This window comes from Myxine glutinosa, chromosome 9 (assembly GCF_964187855.1).
Source record: "Myxine glutinosa chromosome 9, kmMyxGlut1.1, whole genome shotgun sequence".
In the NCBI taxonomy this organism is placed as follows: domain Eukaryota; kingdom Metazoa; phylum Chordata; class Myxini; order Myxiniformes; family Myxinidae; genus Myxine; species Myxine glutinosa.
Genome location: NC_136269.1, coordinates 144657385 through 144678648, shown reverse-complemented (window position 1 = coordinate 144678648; position 21264 = coordinate 144657385). Strand labels below are relative to the sequence as shown.

General features: G+C 43.8%; 1 protein-coding gene across 1 annotated transcript in view; it reads left to right on the top strand.

Annotated features, from left to right (window-relative positions):
• LOC137434833 (FACT complex subunit SPT16) overlaps positions 1–21264 on the top strand; it is a 151799-nt gene that overhangs the window by 81450 nt on the left and 49085 nt on the right. Inside the window, exons 19-20 of the mRNA XM_068127967.2 lie at positions 10822–10947; positions 11146–11258. Of these exons, the coding sequence (XP_067984068.1) occupies positions 10822–10947; positions 11146–11258 (239 nt within the window). The remainder of the gene's footprint in view (positions 1–10821; positions 10948–11145; positions 11259–21264) is intronic.

Here is a 21264-nt window from a genome sequence, read left to right as displayed (position 1 = left end):
CGTTACGGTGGGACCCCTTGTCCCAGCCGTTACCTGACTGGCGGTCTCCTTCTCGGCCAGTGCTCAGACATTCATTCTTTCGGGAGGTGCCGTAACTCTGGGAGCCTCCATAGTAATATCGGCTGCTGCCAACCCCAAAACTCCTGCCAAGTGGTCCTCTTCTGTAGACCTCTCGACGCCTACGAAATGCCTTCCCTACTGTTATGGTCCGACCCTCCAAATCCTTACCATTCCAATTCTTCTCTGCCTCTCTGGCGTCTCTTGTGCTTGCAAACGTGACAAAGCCGAACCCTCTTGACCGTTGCGTTTCCCTGTCTTTTACCACCCGCACTTCCACCAGCGGCCCATATCTGTTGAAGACAGAGGTCAGAACTTCTTCCTCTGTGTTGAAGTTCAGTCCCCCTACAAATAACTTGGAACTTTTGTCGCCATCCCAAGCGGGGGTGGTGTTATTTCCCCTGCGGGGCTCTTTACCCACCCTCGTGTTACCATAAATTTGCCCCCCGGCCAAATCATTCCCGATAATCACAGATACACCCTCTACAGGAAGCGTGGCTTGTAAACCAACGGTGACCGGTCCTGACACCAAATCGGATTCCAAATGGATGACATGCAGTGGGGCACTAACACAGCCACCGATCCCTTGTAACCGAACACTATCACCAGTTGTGGTACTCTTTGACAATGGCAAAATGCCTTCAAGCATTAAGGATTGATGGGCTCCTGTGTCCCTCAACACCCTAACCGGTCTTGGGTTAGTCAAGTCTTCCTTGAGTGAGACCAACCCCTCATAAATAAATGGTTGGTAACTCTTCTGTGGGCGATTTCTTACTTTGGCCATCGCATTCGGAGTTGTACTAGTCGGACTCCGCTCTGGGTTGTCCCTTTTCATGAGGTAACAACAACTGGACATCAAGTGTCCAGGTTTTTTGCAAAAGGCGCAAGTAGGCCCGGAGGAAAAACTCGTGGTCTGCCTCGGGCCCCCCGGGAAATAAGTTTGTCTTGGGCCCGTAGCCCCCTGATTTCGAACAGTTCGGGTATCAGCGTTGTCCCCATATTCATCTCGAGGCCGCCGCCATGTATTGTCGTTCTCCGCACCTGCTGTTCCACACCTCCCCTGCGGCGATCTAAGCGAGGAGTTAGGTTCGTGGACCCCTATCCGGTGTGTTAAGGCATAATCATCTGCCATGGCAGCTGCGTCCCACAACTTCGGTACTTTCTTTTCCTGCAGGTACACTTTGATGTCCTCGTGGACACACTGTTGAAATTCCTCCACCAGGATCAAGTCACGCAATGTTTCGAAGTCTTTCCCGACTCCTTTTGACTCACACCACCGATCAAACATGTTTTCTTTCACTCTGGCAAACTCCACATGGGTCTCACTCTCCCTCTTCCTGGCATTCCTGAATTTTTGCCAGTAAGCTTCCGGAACCAACTCATAGGCTTTGAGGATGTGCTTCTTCAATACCTCATAATCTGCACATTGGTCCATTGGTAGCACCGAATAAATCTCTTGAGCTTTTCCCACCAGCACACTTTGTACTAGTATGGTCCAGGCCTCCTCCGGCCAGTTTAACTGTCGAGCCACTTTCTCAAAGTGCGGAAAAAATTTAGCGACTTCCTTTTCACTGAAGGGTGGAACCAGCCTCACATGTCTGCCCACATCCCAGGTGTTCTGGCTAGGTGTCGACCCCGTCAGCAAGGGTGGTCCCTCTCCCCGTTCTCTCATTAACTCCAGCTCCTTGAATTTAATTTCTTGCTGAAGCTCCATGTCACGTTCCTTTAATTCCCTTTCCGCTTTTCTCTCCTCTGCTTCGAGGTCCCTTGCAGCTCTCCTCTCCTCTGCGTTTCTTCCTTCTAACCTTTCCTGGAGTTCTCGTTCCACTCTCCTTTCCTCTGCTTGTTTCTCTTCTCTCCTCTCTTCTGCTTACCTTTCTTCTTCTGCTCTTTCCTTTTCTGCTTTCCTTTCTTCTTCTGCTAACCTTTCCTGGAGTTCTCGTTCCACTCTCCTTTCCTCTGCTTGTTTCTCTTCTCTCCTCTCTTCTGCTTTCCTTTCCTCTTCTTTTAACCTTTCCTGGAGTTCTCGTTCCCCACTCCTTTCCTCTGCTTGTTTCTCTTCTCTCCTCTCTTCTGCTTTCCTTTCCTCTTCTTTTAACCTTTCCTGGAGTTCTCGTTCCACTCTCCTTTCCTCTGCTTGTTTCTCTTCTCTCCTCTCTTCTGCTTTCCTTTCTTCTTCTGCTCTTTCCTTTTCTGCTTTCCTTTCTTCTTCTTTGATCCGTTCCTGGCTCCGTAATTGCAACTCCAGTTTCCGGAGCTCAACGTCTTCTGGTTCTTCGGGTAGCCACTGCCAGGCTAACTCGTCCCATGTTCCTAATCCCACCATAGACTGTATCACCGTGGTCTGCAACTCTGCCTTCCTCAAATTAGTTCGGACCTCCAAGTTAAAATGTTTGGCCAATTTCAAGAGGTCCGACTTTAGTAACGCTCGGAATTGTGCCTCACTCGGGGTTACCGCAAAGTTCTGTGCCACAAACGCCATGGTGCCTATCGTTAACACCTGTTAACCTTCACCCAAGACTTTACCCCAATTTCCCCAAAAATTTACCAATTAATACTTAATTAATAAATTTTAATTAATAAAAATATTATTTTATTATTTTATACAATTTTAGATCCCGGACGAGCCCCCAATTCTGTTACGTGGTCCTCCCGGTGACTACCTGGTCTCGGTGACCCCCGGACCGTGAGAGGAACTCCGCCAGAAAGATCTATTATTGCTGCGCTTTCGTAACGCAATCAATATGAATTCCAATCAATAAGAAACCCCACACCAAGGATCCGGAATAATCAGTGATATATTCCCCGAGCAATCAACAACCATCCACAATCAGCAATTAATAGTACAAAGATGTAAACTCATCTATAATAACTCTAAGATGGCCATCTTATACATTCCTCACGTGAGCCCCACTCCCGACTCCCTCCATGGTCAATGTCTCTCTCAATGTCTCCGTACGCCTGTAGTTCGATCTCCGCACGTGGGTGGTGGAACGGACCCTTCCTGACGTGCTTTCACCGGGCACGTCCCGTACCGGGAACAACGGCTGCAGCGCGCACCTCCTGGCCAAGCAAAGCGGGTAATGTAAAGCAGGCAAAGCAACACGCGGCTTGCCCAGCGCGCGCGGCCCAAGGTGCGACCCGTACGTGGCCTTGTAGACGGCGAGGCGAACTGTGTCAGCTGCTTGGTTCCGTGCACGAACCCACAGTGACTTGACGTGTCAAAGGGTAGTTACACGTCCCGGTAACTCCTCTCGCCAGACGGGCTTTTAAACGCCGATTCTCTCACGTTGCTCAATCGATACCGCTCGCGTCCGAGCTTTGCGAGGAAGAAGAAGATCGTCGCGTCTCCAGGACCTCGTGTCTTTTCTTCTTCCGTTTCCGGTCTCCTTTTCCTCAGAAGGGCTCCTGACCCTTTAATCACAACAACCTTTAATCGACTACACATTGATAAGCAAAGCCCTGAATAGTAATTCACATACATTCACATAAATATGTAACAACGGCAACTCAGGTACAGTCATTTATCTATATATCCACACATCTGGGCAGTGTCTGTGTTCTCACTTAACGACTTCCTCAAACTTTTGTTTCCATGGTTGTGAAGTGTTTTTAATAACGCTGTGGTGGTTTTGAATCACGTGGTGGTGAGGTATTTTGAATTATGTGGTGATAAGGTGTTTTTAAGTGACGTGGTGGTGAGGTGTTTTGAATTACGTGGTGGTGAGGTGTTTTGAATTACTTGGTGGTGAGGTGTTTTTAAATGAGGTGGTGGTGAGGTGTTTTTAATTTTGTGGCTGTGAGGTGTTTTTATTACGTGTTTTATGGCTGTGAGGTGTTTTTATTACGTGTGTTATGGCTGTGAGGTGTTTTTATTTCGTGTTTTTTGGCTGAGGTGTTCTTATTACGTATTTTATGGCTGTGAGGTGTTTTTATTACGTGTTTTATGGCTGTGAGGTGTTTTAATTTACTTGGTGGTGAGGTGTTTTTAATTACTTGGTGGTGAGGTGTTTTGAATTACGTGGTGGTGAGGTGTATTCGTCCCAAACTTCCAGTCTGCACCTACCCCTCCCCTATGTATGTGCTGAGGGGTTCCTTCTTGAAAAAAAAAAACATTCAACCTAAATTGCCTATAAAAATGTAATATCACAAACACAACAAATACATCTGTGCAAAATAATTTTTTGTATTATGATTGGTGTAAATCATGACAACACAGCAACTCAGGTACAGTCATTATTCTCAGGTAAAATAAGCCTGTTCCTCAGTAACGCCACTTGGTGAGGCGAGCGTAGCGAGCCGAGCCAAGCTAGTATATGAATGAATGAATGATCGTTTTAAGGCCATTTTCCCCACTAGGGCAGGGGTTAGCCTTGTGGGCCCCATGACCATCATGGTTCCCTGTTTGAGGCAATGTTTTTATGGCCGGATGCCCTTCCTGACGCCAACCCTTGGTCACGCTCTTACAATGCGCAGGGATACAGTGTGCCTATTCTGAATCGGGGTACACTCCGTGATCATTCATCCCAGCAAGCTGGTACTCAATTTGCCGACCTCGGAAGGATGACAGGCTGAGTCAACCCCCCTGGCGTTAATTCAGCGATCGACCAGGATTCGAACCCAGGATCCTAGGATCCCAAGCCGGCACCCTAACCGCTAAGCCAACGCCAGGCTCGCACATACCCTCATATGAAGGGGACTTTTCTATGCCCCTGACATTTTACCCAATAATTATTTTACCATGCAAACTTGTGAACCAATGATAAGATTTTGACCAAATATGGTACAACTATCTATATATATAAAACACAGTTTGTGTGTGTGTAATGTTACCGATAGACTCCTAAACGGAGAGGCTCATGTGCTTGATATTTGGCATAGACATGGCCATTGAGCCTGGGAAGAACATGGCCGACCTAAAAAAAATTATTTCATAATATTTTTTTACCATATTTTTACCTCAGCGCATTTCAGCGAGGAATATTATGCACGGAATCTGACCGGTGGCAGAGCAGCGCGCTGATTCGCTCAGAGCGATCACGTGATGTTCCTTGCCGCCATTAACTCAGTTACGCGTTCGCACGTATTTCAGAGTGAAAAGCGATTGCATTTTTCACATTTCAGCGAGGAACATTGCCATTCACACCACATAGGTTTTTTTTTCTTTCATCTTTACGAGATCCATATTTTTTATTCATATTTACCTCAGCGCATTTCAGCGAGGAATATTATACACGGAATCTGATCAGGTGGCAGAGCAGCGCGCTGATTCGCTCAGAGCGATCACATGGTGCTCCTTGCCGCCATAAACTCACAGTTACGCGTTCGCACGTAATTCACATGTTCAAAACAAACGAGATCCGCGAAGCGAGTTGGTCGAGTCGTGCTAACCAAGATGGCGACACGGCGGCTTCACTTTTCACGGAGTATGAGTGTTCTAGATATTTTCAATTCAGTGCGCCCGACTCGCTCACGTACTTGATTTGTGGCATAGACATGGCCATTGGGCCTTCACGGTGTAATTTGTGCGAGGCTTTTGTCCGAGTGAGCTTGAGTCAAGAGGGCGAATGTACGGGTTGGGAATTTACGGGTCTCCCTTCCCCCGCCCGGCAACGCCAGTACTGGAGGGCGTCACAGCATCGGTGAGTCAACAAATGCCGCTTCGTGCTGTTGCGAAGATGCAGGACGATGTCGTGATTGTTGTGCTGCTCTCCGACCATGAGAACTGCAACGTCATTGTTGACTGGCCCTCCCCTTCCCTCCCCTTTCCCCCTCCCCTTCCCTCCCCCTTCCCCCTCCCCCCTCCGTCCTCCCTTCCCCCTCCACCCTACCCCTCCCCTTCTCCCCTCCGCCTCCCTTTTCCCCCTCCCCCTCCCTTTTCCCCCTCCCCCTCCCTTTTCCCCCTCCCCCTCCCTTTTCCCCCTCCCCCTCCCTTTTCCCCCTCCTCCTCCCTTTTTGCCCTCCCCCTACCCCTTCCCCCTCCCCCCTCCCCCTCCCCCCTCCCCCTCTCCCCTCCCCCTCCCCCCTCCCCCTCTCCCCTCCCCATCCCCCCTCCCCCTCCCCATCCCCCTCTCCCCCTCCCCCCTCCCCCATCCCCCCTCCCCTCCCCTTCCCCTCCCCTCCCCCCTCCCACCCCTCTCCCCATCCCCCCTCTCCCCCTCCCCTCCCCCCTCTTCTCCCCTCCCCCCTCTTCTCCCCTCCCCCCCCTCTCCTCCCCTCCCCTTCCCCCTCCCCTCCCCCCTCCCCTCCCTACCCCTGCCCGGCAATGCCGGGTACTTCTGCTAGTCTTCTATCTAAGAGAGATGGCTGTCTGTCTGTGTGTGGCCATTTTTCTCAGAGATGGCTGAACAGATCTTCGTCAAACTTTGAGAGGTTGATCAGTGAGTGCCTGGGAGTGTTTTAGGCAAAAGAAGAAAAGAAAAAAAGGTCGTTTTTTTGAATATATATATTTTTAAAATCGCTCGATCGTGCCTAAGCCTTTTAAAATGAATGACAGTTATATACAAGTACACATTCACATAAATAAATACAAAACAATCACCAGACATTTGAATACAAATACATCAAGCAATTCCAGAAGTGTACAAAGTTTGTAGTACGGCTTCTTCTTCTTCCTGATCGGCATTACTTCCTTCCCCCCTCCCCCTCCTCCCCTCCCCTCCCCCTCCCCCTTCCGCCCGAGCCGCTTCCGGTCCGGTCTGGAGAGGACGCTGGCGTTACTTGTTCGCCGCTTCTCCGACTGGGCCTTTGTACTTAGTTTGCTTTTCTGGTGGTCGTGGCGGATTTTTGACCGTTGGGTCTGCCCTCTGCTCGGTCCCGGCTCTGCTCCTGGCTTCGTCTGCCCGGCTCCTCCACTGTTTCCTCAGGCCCGCTCCCGTTGTTTGTGGTCGTTGTTTGCGGCTGTGGCTGTTTGCCGCTGTGGTCTTGATTAGCGGCTGCGGTCGTTTGCCGCTGCGTTTGCCGCTTTGCCCTCCTCGACCTTGGCCTCGTACTCGTCCCTTCGCTCCTGCCTGGCATGGCTCTGAGGTACTACGCCGCAAGGCTTCTTCTGCTCAACACTTACTCCACCCCATCATGCATCTCTGCAATCAAATACCACGGACTCCTGCGACGACCCAGATACATTCATAGAGGCTCCGGTCGTAAGTTTGTTTACTTACAAACAGGTCACTTCATTCCCGTACTCTGGTCGGCTCAGCGCACTCCCACTCATCGTCCCAGCGCACCTGGTCACAGCAACGCACACGATCGCACCTCCTGTCTGCAAACCCTGGCTAAATCACCTGAGTTCATCCTCACCGTACAAAACAACATCAAGCTCACCCTGTTCAATACCCGGTCCCTCAACAACAAAAGCCTCATCCTGAACGACTACATTCTGGACAATAAACTGGACTTTTTCCGTCTCACTGAAACCTGGCAACAACCTCTGGACTACTTCTCACTCAACCTCGCTACACCCAATGGATATTCTTACATCAATAAACCACGCTCGGAGGGCCGAGGTGGTGGAATTGCCGTAATTCACCGACAGGACATCAAGACCAGCCTCATCTCCATCGCATCTGCTCCATCATTTGAACACCTGGCTTTTAAACTATCTGGTCACACACAGTCAGTCATGGCTGTCGTCTACGCCCTCCAAAACCACACCCATCATTCCTGTCTGACTTCTCCTACTTTCTTTCTGACCCAGCTCTGTTCCCTCTCCCCCTCAATCCTCCTCCTCGGTGATTTCAATATCCACATGGACTCCACTGACTCCACAATAACCACTGACTTCACTGATTTACTCACCTGCTTTAACCTCACTCAACATGTCAACTTTCCTACCCATAACCGTGGTCACATTCTGGACCTTGTCTGCTCCACTGGATTAATTTTGCACCATCTCTCTGGCTCTGACCTCACCCTCTCTGATCACCTAGCCATCACTATGACCATCAACATCCCCACCCCAGCACCAAGGCATTATCGCACTATCAACTTCCGTAAGCTAAACGCTCTTTCACCTACCTCATTCTCATCCACCCTCTCTGAAAAAATGTCCACTTCTCCCTTCGTTGACCTCCACACCCCTTCTGACCTCACTGACTACTACAACCACACTCTCTCCTCCTGCCTTGACCAGCTTGCGCCGATGAAAACCAAAACAGTTTCTTTCACCCATTCTGCTCCCTGGTTTACCCCTGAACTCCGCCTGATGAAAACTCGTCCTCGCCAACTTGAAAGACTCCGCAATAAAACAGGTCTCACAATTCACTCCCAAGCCTACAAGGACCACCTACAGCACTACAAAGATGCCCACTCCCGCGCCCGCTCCGCCTACTACTCTCAAATTATCCACTCTGGCTCTGGAAACCCAAAAGCACTCTTCTCTACAATAAACAAACTCCTCAGCCCCCTGACACCACCACCCAGTCATTCACAGTAGACAACTGCATCTCCTTCCTTTCATTCTTCCAATGCAAAATTGACAACATCTACAACAGCTTAACCACCACCGCACCCGCTCCCTCTCAAACCACCTGCCCCCCCTTATCCTGCCAACCCCTGTCTCAATTCTCCCCAGTCTCCCCTACTGACCTCTCTGAACTCCTCATAGGAATTAAAACTGTCACCTGCACTCTTGACCCCATCCCCTCCAGCTTTGTCAAGGCCTCCCTTCCTGCTCTCTCTCCACTTATCACTGCAACAATAAACTCCTCCCTGTCTACAGGCATCGTCCCACCACCCCTCAAAATTGCTGCTGTTACCCCCATTCTGAAAAAACCTGGACTCAACCCTGACACCCTAAATAACTTCAGACCCATCTCCAACCTACCCTTTCTGTCAAAAGTTTTGGAATGTGCTGTAGCCACTCAACTCAAACATCACCTCTCTGCCAATAACCTGTATGAAACATTCCAATCCGGATTCCGCTCCAACCACAGTACTGAAACTGCTCTCCTCAAAATCACCAACGACCTTCTCCTCTCCTCTGACGCTGGCAACCTCAACATTCTCATCCTCCTCGACCTCAGCGCCACCTTTGACACCATCAATCACACCATCCTCCTCACCCGACTTGAAACCACCTTTAACATTACCGGCACTGCCCTCTCTTGGATCAAATCATACCTCTCTGACAGACGCCAGTTCATCTCCATCAATAACTGCAAATCCCCCACTGCTCCCCTCCCCCAAGGTGTCCCCCAAGGTTCAGTTCTCGGTCCCCTCCTCTTCATCCTGTACCTGTCCCCCCTTGGTCACTTAATCCGCCGTCATGGTCTCCAATTCCACTGCTTCGCCGATGACATCCAGCTTTTCATCTCCACCAAGTCCATCTCCACCACCACCCACTCTATCCTGACAAACTGCATCACTGAAATAAAATCCTGGCTTCAAATCAACTTCCTCAAACTTAACTATGATAAATCTGAAATATTCATCATTGGCCCAAAAACGCTCACCAAATCCACCCATAACTTTGCCCTCAACATCGACAGCTTCCCAGTATCCACCTCCCCTCAAATCCGGAATCTTGGCATCATCTTTGACCAAACCCTCTCCTTCGACAAATACACTAAACAGATCACAAAGACAGCCTTCTTTCACCTGAAAAACATTGCCCGTCTCCGTCCATCCCTCTCCTCCACGGCTGCAGAAACCCTCATCCACACTTTCATCACCTCCCGTCTGGACTACTGCAACAGCCTCCTCTATGGTTCACCCTCAATAATCACCAATAAACTCCAATACATTCAGAACTCCGCTGCCCGTCTACTCACTCATTCCCGGACCCGTGACCACATCACCCCCGTCCTTTACAAGCTTCACTGGCTCCCCTTCCCCCAGAGAATCCAGTACAAAATCCTCCTCTTGACCTACAAAGCCCTCCATAACCTGGCCCCATCCTACCTGGCTGACCACCTCTCCAGACACACTTCCACCCGCAACCTCCGCTCTGCTGGTACCAACCTCCTGACCCCCCCCCCCACCCCCATGCGGACCAAATTCAGATCCTGGGGGGACAGGGCCTTCTCCATCGCTGCTCCCACCCTCTGGAACTCACTACCTCACACCATCAGAGACTCCTCCTCACTCACCACATTCAAAACATCACTCAAGACCCACCTGTTCAACAATGCATTCAACATTTAACCCACAACATTTAACCCCTGACTATCTCTTCCTCTTCTCCTTCCTTTTGCTTTGATTATTTACCTATTGATTTTTGTCTTTTTGCACTTGTTTTTTGTACTCTGTCAAAGCGCCTTTGGGCTTCTTGAAAAGCGCTATATAAAATAAATGTATTATTATTATTATTATTATTATCACAGTTAACTCAGAAACGTGATGAACGCCACATTCACCCACCAGCATATATATGAACCCCCTTCCTCACCTGCCTCCTCCCCTCCCCCCCTTCCTCCCTCTCTCCCCTTCCCTACCCCCCTCCCCCTGCACAGCAACGCCGGGTACTTCTGCTAGTATATTATAACTAAAAGATGAACTTATTAGATTTCTACATCAAAGGTCATGTCAGGTAAAAATGTGATACTTGAGAACAGTTCAAGGGATTTAAATCAAATTTGGTACAAGTATGTATAATGATGTAATAATGTGGGCAGATGTATATCGGTCAACGTTGTGACATCGAAGAGTGCTATTCCAGTTAATATAAGGGTTTACACTTTATAAAACAAAGTTTTCTTTAATTGATAACTGCATTTTGGGATAAATCCCTTTTCTGAGAATGGCTTTGCATGCATGTACTGTCAGAATGCCATCATGTTTGGCAAAAAGCGGCACACGGATGTGCAGTTTTACACCGAGGTGGGAGAGATCACCACAGATCTTGGGAAACACCAGCATATGCACGATCGAGATGACCTCTATGCTGAGCAGGTCAGTGTTGGAACATCATTCCATAAAAAAAGATATTTGGATCAGGATGCTTTTCCCATTTCAGTTCTGCATGCAATTGCTCCCCACGCACCCCGACACTTTCCTTTGGGTCCCTCTGTCCTTCCTACCCTGTTGTACATGTACATGCACGATGGTTGTCTAAATGTGTCACTAGCAGTGCGAGTGTGTCGGTTATAGTTGGAACGCGAAATGAGGCACAAACTGAAGACTGCCTTCAAAGCATTTATTGAGAAGGTTGAAAATCTTACAAAGGAAGAGCTTGAGTTTGAGATCCCCTTCCGAGAGCTTGGGTGAGTTTTCCCATTTGAAATATCGTTTATTTGATATGAAACTAACATTCAAAAAATTATTTGATCAAATTTTTATCCTTCATTTCTCATGAAAATATTTTATGAAAAAGCACATGTGGTATGTAAAGCACTTTGCACCTAGATTGTCCAAGTTTCCCGCCATTTCCTTTCTAAGAATGTCCAGCCATTTCCTTTCCATTTTTGTCCAGCCATTTCCTTTGTAAAAGTGTCCAGCCATTTCCTTTCCATTTTTGTCCAGCCATTTCCTTTCCATTTTTGTCCAGCCATTTCCTTTCCATTTTTGTCCATCCATTTCCTTTCCATTTTTGTCCATACATTTCCTTTCCATTTTTGTCCATCCATTTCCTTTCCATTTTTGTCCAGCCATTTCCTTTCCATTTTTGGCCATACATTTCCTTTCCATTTTTGTCCAGCCATTTCCTCTCCATTTTTGTCCAGCCATTTCCTTTCCATTTTTGTCCATCCATTTCCTTTCCATTTTTGTCCAGCCATTTCCTTTCCATTTTTGTCCAGCCATTTCCTTTCCATTTTTGCCCATACATTTCCTTTCCATTTTTGTCCAGCCATTTCCTTTCCATTTTTGTCCAGCCATTTCCTTTCCGTTTTTGTCCAGCCATTTCCTTTCCATTTTTGTCCAGCCATTTCCTTTCCATTTTTGTCCATCCATTTCCTTTCCATTTTTGTCCATCCATTTCCTTTCCATTTTTGTCCAGCCATTTCCTCCATTTTTGTCCATCCATTTCCTTTCCATTTTTGTCCATCCATTTCCTTTCCATTTTTGTCCAGCCATTTCCTTTCCATTTTTGTCCATCCATTTCCTTTCCATTTTTGTCCAGCCATTTCCTTTCCATTTTTGTCCATGCATTTCCTTTCCATTTTTGTCCATCCATTTCCTTTCCATTTTTGTCCATCCATTTCCTTTCCATTTTTGTCCAGCCATTTCCTTTCCATTTTTGTCCAGCCATTTCCTTTCCATTTTTGTCCATACATTTCCTTTCCATTTTTGCCCATACATTTCTTTTCCATTTTTGTCCATACATTTCCTTTTCATTTTTGTCCAGCCATTTCCTTTCCATTTTTGTCCAGCCATTTCCTTTCCATTTTTGTCCAGCCATTTCCTTTCCATTTTTGTCCAGCCATTTCCTTTCCATTTTTGTCCATCCATTTCCTTTCCATTTTTGTCCAGCCATTTCCTTTCCATTTTTGTCCATCCATTTCCTTTCCATTTTTGTCCATCCATTTCCTTTCCATTTTTGTCCAGCCATTTCCTTTCCATTTTTGTCCAGCCATTTCCTTTCCATTTTTGTCCAGCCATTTCCTCTCCATTTTTGTCCATCCATTTCCTTTCCATTTTTGTCCAGCCATTTCCTTTCCATTTTTGTCCAGCCATTTCCTTTCCATTTTTGTCCAGCCATTTCCTCTCCATTTTTGTCCAGCCATTTCCTTTCCATTTTTGTCCATCCATTTCCTTTCCATTTTTGTCCAGCCATTTCCTTTCCATTTTTGTCCAGCCATTTCCTTTCCATTTTTGTCCAGCCATTTCCTTTCCATTTTTGTCCATCCATTTCCTTTCCATTTTTGTCCATACATTTCCTTTCCATTTTTGTCCATCCATTTCCTTTCCATTTTTGTCCAGCCATTTCCTTTCCATTTTTGGCCATACATTTCCTTTCCATTTTTGTCCAGCCATTTCCTCTCCATTTTTGTCCAGCCATTTCCTTTCCATTTTTGTCCATCCATTTCCTTTCCATTTTTGTCCAGCCATTTCCTTTCCATTTTTGTCCAGCCATTTCCTTTCCATTTTTGCCCATACATTTCCTTTCCATTTTTGTCCAGCCATTTCCTTTCCATTTTTGTCCAGCCATTTCCTTTCCGTTTTTGTCCAGCCATTTCCTTTCCATTTTTGTCCAGCCATTTCCTTTCCATTTTTGTCCATCCATTTCCTTTCCATTTTTGTCCATCCATTTCCTTTCCATTTTTGTCCAGCCATTTCCTCCATTTTTGTCCAGCCATTTCCTTTCCATTTTTGTCCAGCCATTTCCTCTCCATTTTTGTCCAGCCATTTCCTTTCCATTTTTGTCCATCCATTTCCTTTCCATTTTTGTCCAGCCATTTCCTTTCCATTTTTGTCCAGCCATTTCCTTTCCATTTTTGCCCATACATTTCCTTTCCATTTTTGTCCAGCCATTTCCTTTCCATTTTTGTCCAGCCATTTCCTTTCCGTTTTTGTCCAGCCATTTCCTTTCCATTTTTGTCCAGCCATTTCCTTTCCATTTTTGTCCATCCATTTCCTTTCCATTTTTGTCCATCCATTTCCTTTCCATTTTTGTCCAGCCATTTCCTCCATTTTTGTCCATCCATTTCCTTTCCATTTTTGTCCATCCATTTCCTTTCCATTTTTGTCCAGCCATTTCCTTTCCATTTTTGTCCATCCATTTCCTTTCCATTTTTGTCCAGCCATTTCCTTTCCATTTTTGTCCATGCATTTCCTTTCCATTTTTGTCCATCCATTTCCTTTCCATTTTTGTCCATCCATTTCCTTTCCATTTTTGTCCAGCCATTTCCTTTCCATTTTTGTCCAGCCATTTCCTTTCCATTTTTGTCCATACATTTCCTTTCCATTTTTGCCCATACATTTCTTTTCCATTTTTGTCCATACATTTCCTTTCCATTTTTGTCCAGCCATTTCCTTTCCATTTTTGTCCAGCCATTTCCTTTCCATTTTTGTCCAGCCATTTCCTTTCCATTTTTGTCCAGCCATTTCCTTTCCATTTTTGTCCATCCATTTCCTTTCCATTTTTGTCCAGCCATTTCCTTTCCATTTTTGTCCATCCATTTCCTTTCCATTTTTGTCCATCCATTTCCTTTCCATTTTTGTCCAGCCATTTCCTTTCCATTTTTGTCCAGCCATTTCCTTTCCATTTTTGTCCAGCCATTTCCTCTCCATTTTTGTCCATCCATTTCCTTTCCATTTTTGTCCAGCCATTTCCTTTCCATTTTTGTCCAGCCATTTCCTTTCCATTTTTGTCCAGCCATTTCCTCTCCATTTTTGTCCAGCCATTTCCTTTCCATTTTTGTCCATCCATTTCCTTTCCATTTTTGTCCAGCCATTTCCTTTCCATTTTTGTCCAGCCATTTCCTTTCCATTTTTGTCCATCCATTTCCTTTCCATTTTTGTCCAGCCATTTCCTTTCCATTTTTGTCCAGCCATTTCCTTTCCATTTTTGTCCATCCATTTCCTTTCCATTTTTGTCCATCCATTTCCTTTCCATTTTTGTCCATCCATTTCCTTTTCATTTTTGTCCAGCCATTTCCTTTCCATTTTTGTCCAGCCATTTCCTTTCCATTTTTGTCCATACATTTCCTTTCCATTTTTGCCCATACATTTGCTTTCCATTTTTGTCCATACATTTCCTTTCCATTTTTGTCCAGCCATTTCCTTTCCATTTTTGTCCATACATTTCCTTTCCATTTTTGCCCATACATTTCCTTTCCATTTTTGTCCATACATTTCCTTTCCATTTTTGTCCAGCCATTTCCTCTCCATTTTTGTCCATCCATTTCCTTTCCATTTTTGTCCAGCCATTTCCTTTCCATTTTTGTCCATACATTTCCTTTCCATTTTTGCCCATACATTTCCTTTCCATTTTTGTCCATACATTTCCTTTCCATTTTTGTCCAGCCATTTCCTCTCCATTTTTGTCCAGCCATTTCCTCTCCATTTTTGTCCATGCATTTCCTTTCCATTTTTGTCCATCCATTTCCTTTCCATTTTTGTCCAGCCATTTCCTCTCCATTTTTGTCCAGCCATTTCCTTTCTATTTTTGTCCAGCCATTTCCTTTCCATTTTTGTCCATACATTTCCTTTCCATTTTTGTGCAGCCATTTCCTTTCCATTTTTGCCCATACATTTCCTTTCCATTTTTGTCCATACATTTCCTTTCCATTTTTGTCCAGCCATTTCCTTTCCATTTTTGTCCATACATTTCCTTTCCATTTTTGTGCAGCCATTTCCTTTCCATTTTTGTCCAGCCATTTCCTCTCCATTTTTGTCCATCCATTTCCTTTCCATTTTTGTCCAGCCATTTCCTTTCCATTTTTGTCCATCCATTTCCTTTCCATTTTTGTCCAGCCATTTCCTTTCCATTTTTGTCCAGCCATTTCCTTTCCATTTTGTCCATACATTTCCTTTCCATTTTTGCCCATACATTTCCTTTCCATTTTTGCCCATACATTTCCTTTCCATTTTTGTCCATACATTTCCTTTCCATTTTTGTCCAGCCATTTCCTTTCCATTTTTGTCCATACATTTCCTTTCCATTTTTGTGCAGCCATTTCCTTTCCATTTTTGCCCATACATTTCCTTTCCATTTTTGTCCATACATTTCCTTTCCATTTTTGTCCATACATTTCCTTTCCATTTTTGTCCAGCCATTTCCTTTCCATTTTTGTCCATACATTTCCTTTCCATTTTTGTCCAGCCATTTCCTTTCCATTTTTGTCCAGCCATTTCCTTTCCATTTTTGTGCAGCCATTTCCTTTCCATTTTTGTCCAGCCATTTCCTCTCCCTTTTTGTCCATACATTTCCTTTCCATTTTTGTCCAGCCATTTCCTCTCCATTTTTGTCCATCCATTTCCTTTGCATTTTTGTCCAGCCATTTCCTTTCCATTTTTGTCCAGCCATTTCCTCTCCATTTTTGTCCAGCCATTTCCTTTCCATTTTTGTCCAGCCATTTCCTTTCCATTTTTGTCCATCCATTTCCTTTCCATTTTTGTCCAGCCATTTCCTTTCCATTTTTGTCCAGCCATTTCCTTTCCATTTTTGTCCATCCATTTCCTTTCCATTTTTGTCCAGCCATTTCCTCCATTTTTGTCCAGCCATTTCCTTTCCATTTTTGTCCAGCCATTTCCTTTCCATTTTTGTCCATCCATTTCCTTTCCATTTTTGTCCATCCATTTCCTTTCCATTTTTGTCCAGCCATTTCCTTTCCATTTTTGTCCATCCATTTCCTTTCCATTTTTGTCCAGCCATTTCCTTTCCATTTTTGTCCATCCATTTCCTTTCCATTTTTGTCCATCCATTTCCTTTCCATTTTTGTCCAGCCATTTCCTTTCCATTTTTGTCCATCCATTTCCTTTCCATTTTTGTCCATCCATTTCCTTTCCATTTTTGTCCATCCATTTCCTTTCCATTTTTGTCCATCCATTTCCTTTCCATTTTTGTCCAGCCATTTCCTTTCCATTTTTGTCCAGCCATTTCCTTTCCATTTTTGTCCATGCATTTCCTTTCCATTTTTGCCCATACATTTCCTTTCCATTTTTGTCCAGCCATTTCCTTTCCATTTTTGTCCAGCCATTTCCTTTCCATTTTTGTCCATGCATTTCCTTTCCATTTTTGCCCATACATTTCCTTTCCATTTTTGTCCATACATTTCCTTTCCATTTTTGTCCAGCCATTTCCTTTCCATTTTTGTCCAGCCATTTCCTTTCCATTTTTGTCCATACATTTCCTTTCCATTTTTGCCCATACATTTCCTTTCCATTTTTGTCCAGCCATTTCCTCTCCATTTTTGTCCATCCATTTCCTTTGCATTTTTGTCCAGCCATTTCCTTTCCATTTTTGTCCAGCCATTTCCTCTCCATTTTTGTCCAGCCATTTCCTTTCCATTTTTGTCCATCCATTTCCTTTCCATTTTTGTCCATCCATTTCCTTTCCATTTTTGTCCATCCATTTCCTTTCCATTTTTGTCCAGCCATTTCCTTTCCATTTTTGTCCAGCCATTTCCTTTCCATTTTTGTCCATGCATTTCCTTTCCATTTTTGCCCATACATTTCCTTTCCATTTTTGTCCATACATTTCCTTTCCATTTTTGTCCAGCCATTTCCTTTCCATTTTTGTCCAGCCATTTCCTTTCCATTTTTGTCCATGCATTTCCTTTCCATTTTTGCCCATACATTTCCTTTCCATTTTTGTCCATACATTTCCTTTCCATTTTTGTCCAGCCATTTCCTTTCCATTTTTGTCCAGCCATTTCCTTTCCATTTTTGTCCATACATTTCCTTTCCATTTTTGCCCATACATTTCCTTTCCATTTTTGTCCAGCCATTTCCTCTCCATTTTTGTCCATCCATTTCCTTTGCATTTTTGTCCAGCCATTTCCTTTCCATTTTTGTCCAGCCATTTCCTCTCCATTTTTGTCCAGCCATTTCCTTTCCATTTTTGTCCAGCCATTTCCTTTCCATTTTTGTCCAGCCATTTCCTTTCCATTTTTGCCCATACATTTCCTTTCCATTTTTGTCCATACATTTCCTTTCCATTTTTGTCCAGCCATTTCCTTTCCATTTTTGTCCATACATTTCCTTTCCATTTTTGTGCAGCCATTTCCTTTCCATTTTTGTCCAGCCATTTCCTCTCCATTTTTGTCCATACATTTCCTTTCCATTTTTGTCCATACATTTCCTTTCCATTTTTGTGCAGCCATTTCCTTTCCATTTTTGTCCAGCCATTTCCTCTCCATTTTTGTCCATACATTTCCTTTCCATTTTTGTCCATACATTTCCTTTCCATTTTTGTGCAGCCATTTCCTTTCCATTTTTGTCCAGCCATTTCCTTTCCATTTTTGCCCATACATTTCCTTTCCATTTTTGTCCATACATTTCCTTTCCATTTTTGTCCATACATTTCCTTTCCATTTTTGTGCAGCCATTTCCTCTCCATTTTTGTCCAGCCATTTCCTTTCCATTTTTGTCCATACATTTCCTTTCCATTTTTGTCCAGCCATTTCCTTTCCATTTTTGCCCATACATTTCCTTTCCATTTTTGTCCATACATTTCCTTTCCATTTTTGTCCATACATTTCCTTTCCATTTTTGTCCAGCCATTTCCTTTCCATTTTTGTCCATACATTTCCTTTCCATTTTTGTCCATCCATTTCCTTTCCATTTTTGTCCATCCATTTCCTTTCCATTTTTGTCCATCCATTTCCTTTCCATTTTTGTCCAGCCATTTCCTTTCCATTTTTGTCCATCCATTTCCTTTCCATTTTTGGCCATCCATTTCCTTTCCATTTTTGTCCATCCATTTCCTTTCCATTTTTGTCCATCCATTTCCTTTCCATTTTTGTCCATCCATTTCCTTTCCATTTTTGTCCATCCATTTCCTTTCCATTTTTGTCCATCCATTTCCTTTCCATTTTTGTCCATCCATTTCCTTTCCATTTTTGTCCAGCCATTTCCTTTCCATTTTTGTCCATCCATTTCCTTTCCATTTTTGTTCATCCATTTCCTTTCCATTTTTGTCCATCCATTTCCTTTCCATTTTTGTCCATCCATTTCCTTTCCATTTTTGTCCAGCCATTTCCTCTCCATTTTTGTCCAGCCATTTCCTTTCCATTTTTGTCCATCCATTTCCTTTCCATTTTTGTCCATCCATTTCCTCTCCATTTTTGTCCATCCATTTCCTCTCAATTTTTGTCCATCCATTTCCTTTCCATTTTTGTCCATCCATTTCCTCTCCATTTTTGTCCATCCATTTCCTTTCCATTTTTGTCCATCCATTTCCTTTCCATTTTTGTCCATCCATTTCCTTTCCATTTTTGTCCATCCATTTCCTTTCCATTTTTGTCCAGCCATTTCCTCTCCATTTTTGTCCATCCATTTCCTTTCCATTTTTGTCCATCCATTTCCTTTCCATTTTTGTCCAGCCATTTCCTCTCCATTTTTGTCCAGCCATTTCCTTTCCATTTTTGTCCATCCATTTCCTTTCCATTTTTGTCCATCCATTTCCTTTCCATTTTTGTCCATCCATTTCCTCTCCATTTTTGTCCATCCATTTCCTCTCCATTTTTGTCCAGCCATTTCCTTTCCATTTTTGTCCATCCATTTCCTTTCCATTTTTGTCCATCCATTTCCTTTCCATTTTTGTCCATCCATTTCCTCTCCATTTTTGTCCATCCATTTCCTCTCCATTTTTGTCCAGCCATTTCCTTTCCATTTTTGTTCAGCCATTTCCTTTCCATTTTTGTCCAGCCATTTCCTTTCCATTTTTGTCCATCCATTTCCTTTCCATTTTTGTCCATCCATTTCCTTCCCATTTTTGTCCATCCATTTCCTTTCCATTTTTGTCCAGCCATTTCCTTTCCATTTTTGTCCAGCCATTTCCTTTCCATTTTTGTCCATACATTTCCTTTCCATTTTTGCCCATACATTTCCTTTCCATTTTTGCCCATACATTTCCTTTCCATTTTTGTCCAGCCATTTCCTTTCCATTTTTGTCCAGCCATTTCCTTTCCATTTTTGTCCATACATTTCCTTTCCATTTTTGCCCATACATTTCCTTTCCATTTTTGCCCATACATTTCCTTTCCATTTTTGTCCATACATTTCCTTTCCATTTTTGTCCAGCCATTTCCTTTCCATTTTTGCCCATACATTTCCTTTCCATTTTTGTCCATACATTTCCTTTCCATTTTTGTCCATACATTTCCTTTCCATTTTTGTCCAGCCATTTCCTGTTCATTTTTGTCCATAAATTTCCTTTCCATTTTTGTCCATACATTTCCTTTCCATTTTTGTCCAGCCATTTCCTTTCCATTTTTGTCCATACATTTCCTTTCCATTTTTGTCCATACATTTCCTTTCCATTTTTGCCCATACATTTCCTTTCCATTTTTGCCCATACATTTCCTTTCCATTTTTGTCCATACATTTCCTTTCCATTTTTGTCCATACATTTCCTTTCCATTTTTGTCCAGCCATTTCCTTTCCATTTTTGTCCAGCCATTTCCTTTCCATTTTTGTCCAGCCATTTCCTTTCCATTTTTGTCCAGCCATTTCCTTTCCATTTTTGTCCATTTCCTTTCCATTTTTGTCCATCCATTTCCTTTCCATTTTTGTCCATCCATTTCCTTTCCATTTTTGTCCATCCATTTCCTTTCCATTTTTGTCCATCCATTTCCTTTCCATTTTTGTCCAGCCATTTCCTTTCCATTTTTGTCCATCCATTTCCTTTCCATTTTTGTCCAGCCATTTCCTTTCCATTTTTGTCCATCCATTTCCTTTCCATTTTTGTCCATCCATTTCCTTTCCATTTTTGTCCATCCATTTCCTTTCCATTTTTGTCCAGCCATTTCCTTTCCATTTTTGTCCATCCATTTCCTTTCCATTTTTGTCCATCCATTTCCTTTCCATTTTTGTCCAGGCATTTCCTTTCCATTTTTGTCCATCCATTTCCTTTCCATTTTTGTCCATCCATTTCCTTTCCATTTTTGTCCATCCATTTCCTTTCCATTTTTGTCCAGCCATTTCCTTTCCATTTTTGTCCAGCCATTTCCTTTCCATTTTTGTCCAGCCATTTCCTTTCCATTTTTGTCCATCCATTTCCTTTCCATTTTTGTCCATCCATTTCCTTTCCATTTTTGTCCAGCCATTTCCTTTCCATTTTTGTCCAGCCATTTCCTTTCCATTTTTGTCCAGCCATTTCCTTTCCATTTTTGTCCAGCCATTTCCTTTCCATTTTTGTCCATCCATTTCCTTTCCATTTTTGTCCATCCATTTCCTTTCCATTTTTGTCCAGCCATTTCCTTTCCATTTTTGTCCATCCATTTCCTTTCCATTTTTGTCCATCCATTTCCTCTCCATTTTTGTCCATCCATTTCCTTTCCATTTTTGTCCAGCCATTTCCTTTCCATTTTTGTCCAGCCATTTCCTTTCCATTTTTGTCCATCCATTTCCTTTCCATTTTTGTCCATCCATTTCCTTTCCATTTTTGTCCATCCATTTCCTTTCCATTTTTGTCCATCCATTTCCTTTCCATTTTTGTCCAGCCATTTCCTTTCCATTTTTGTCCATCCATTTCCTTTCCATTTTTGTCCAGCCATTTCCTTTCCATTTTTGTCCAGCCATTTCCTTTCCATTTTTGTCCATCCATTTCCTTTCCATTTTTGTCCATCCATTTCCTTTCCATTTTTGTCCATCCATTTCCTT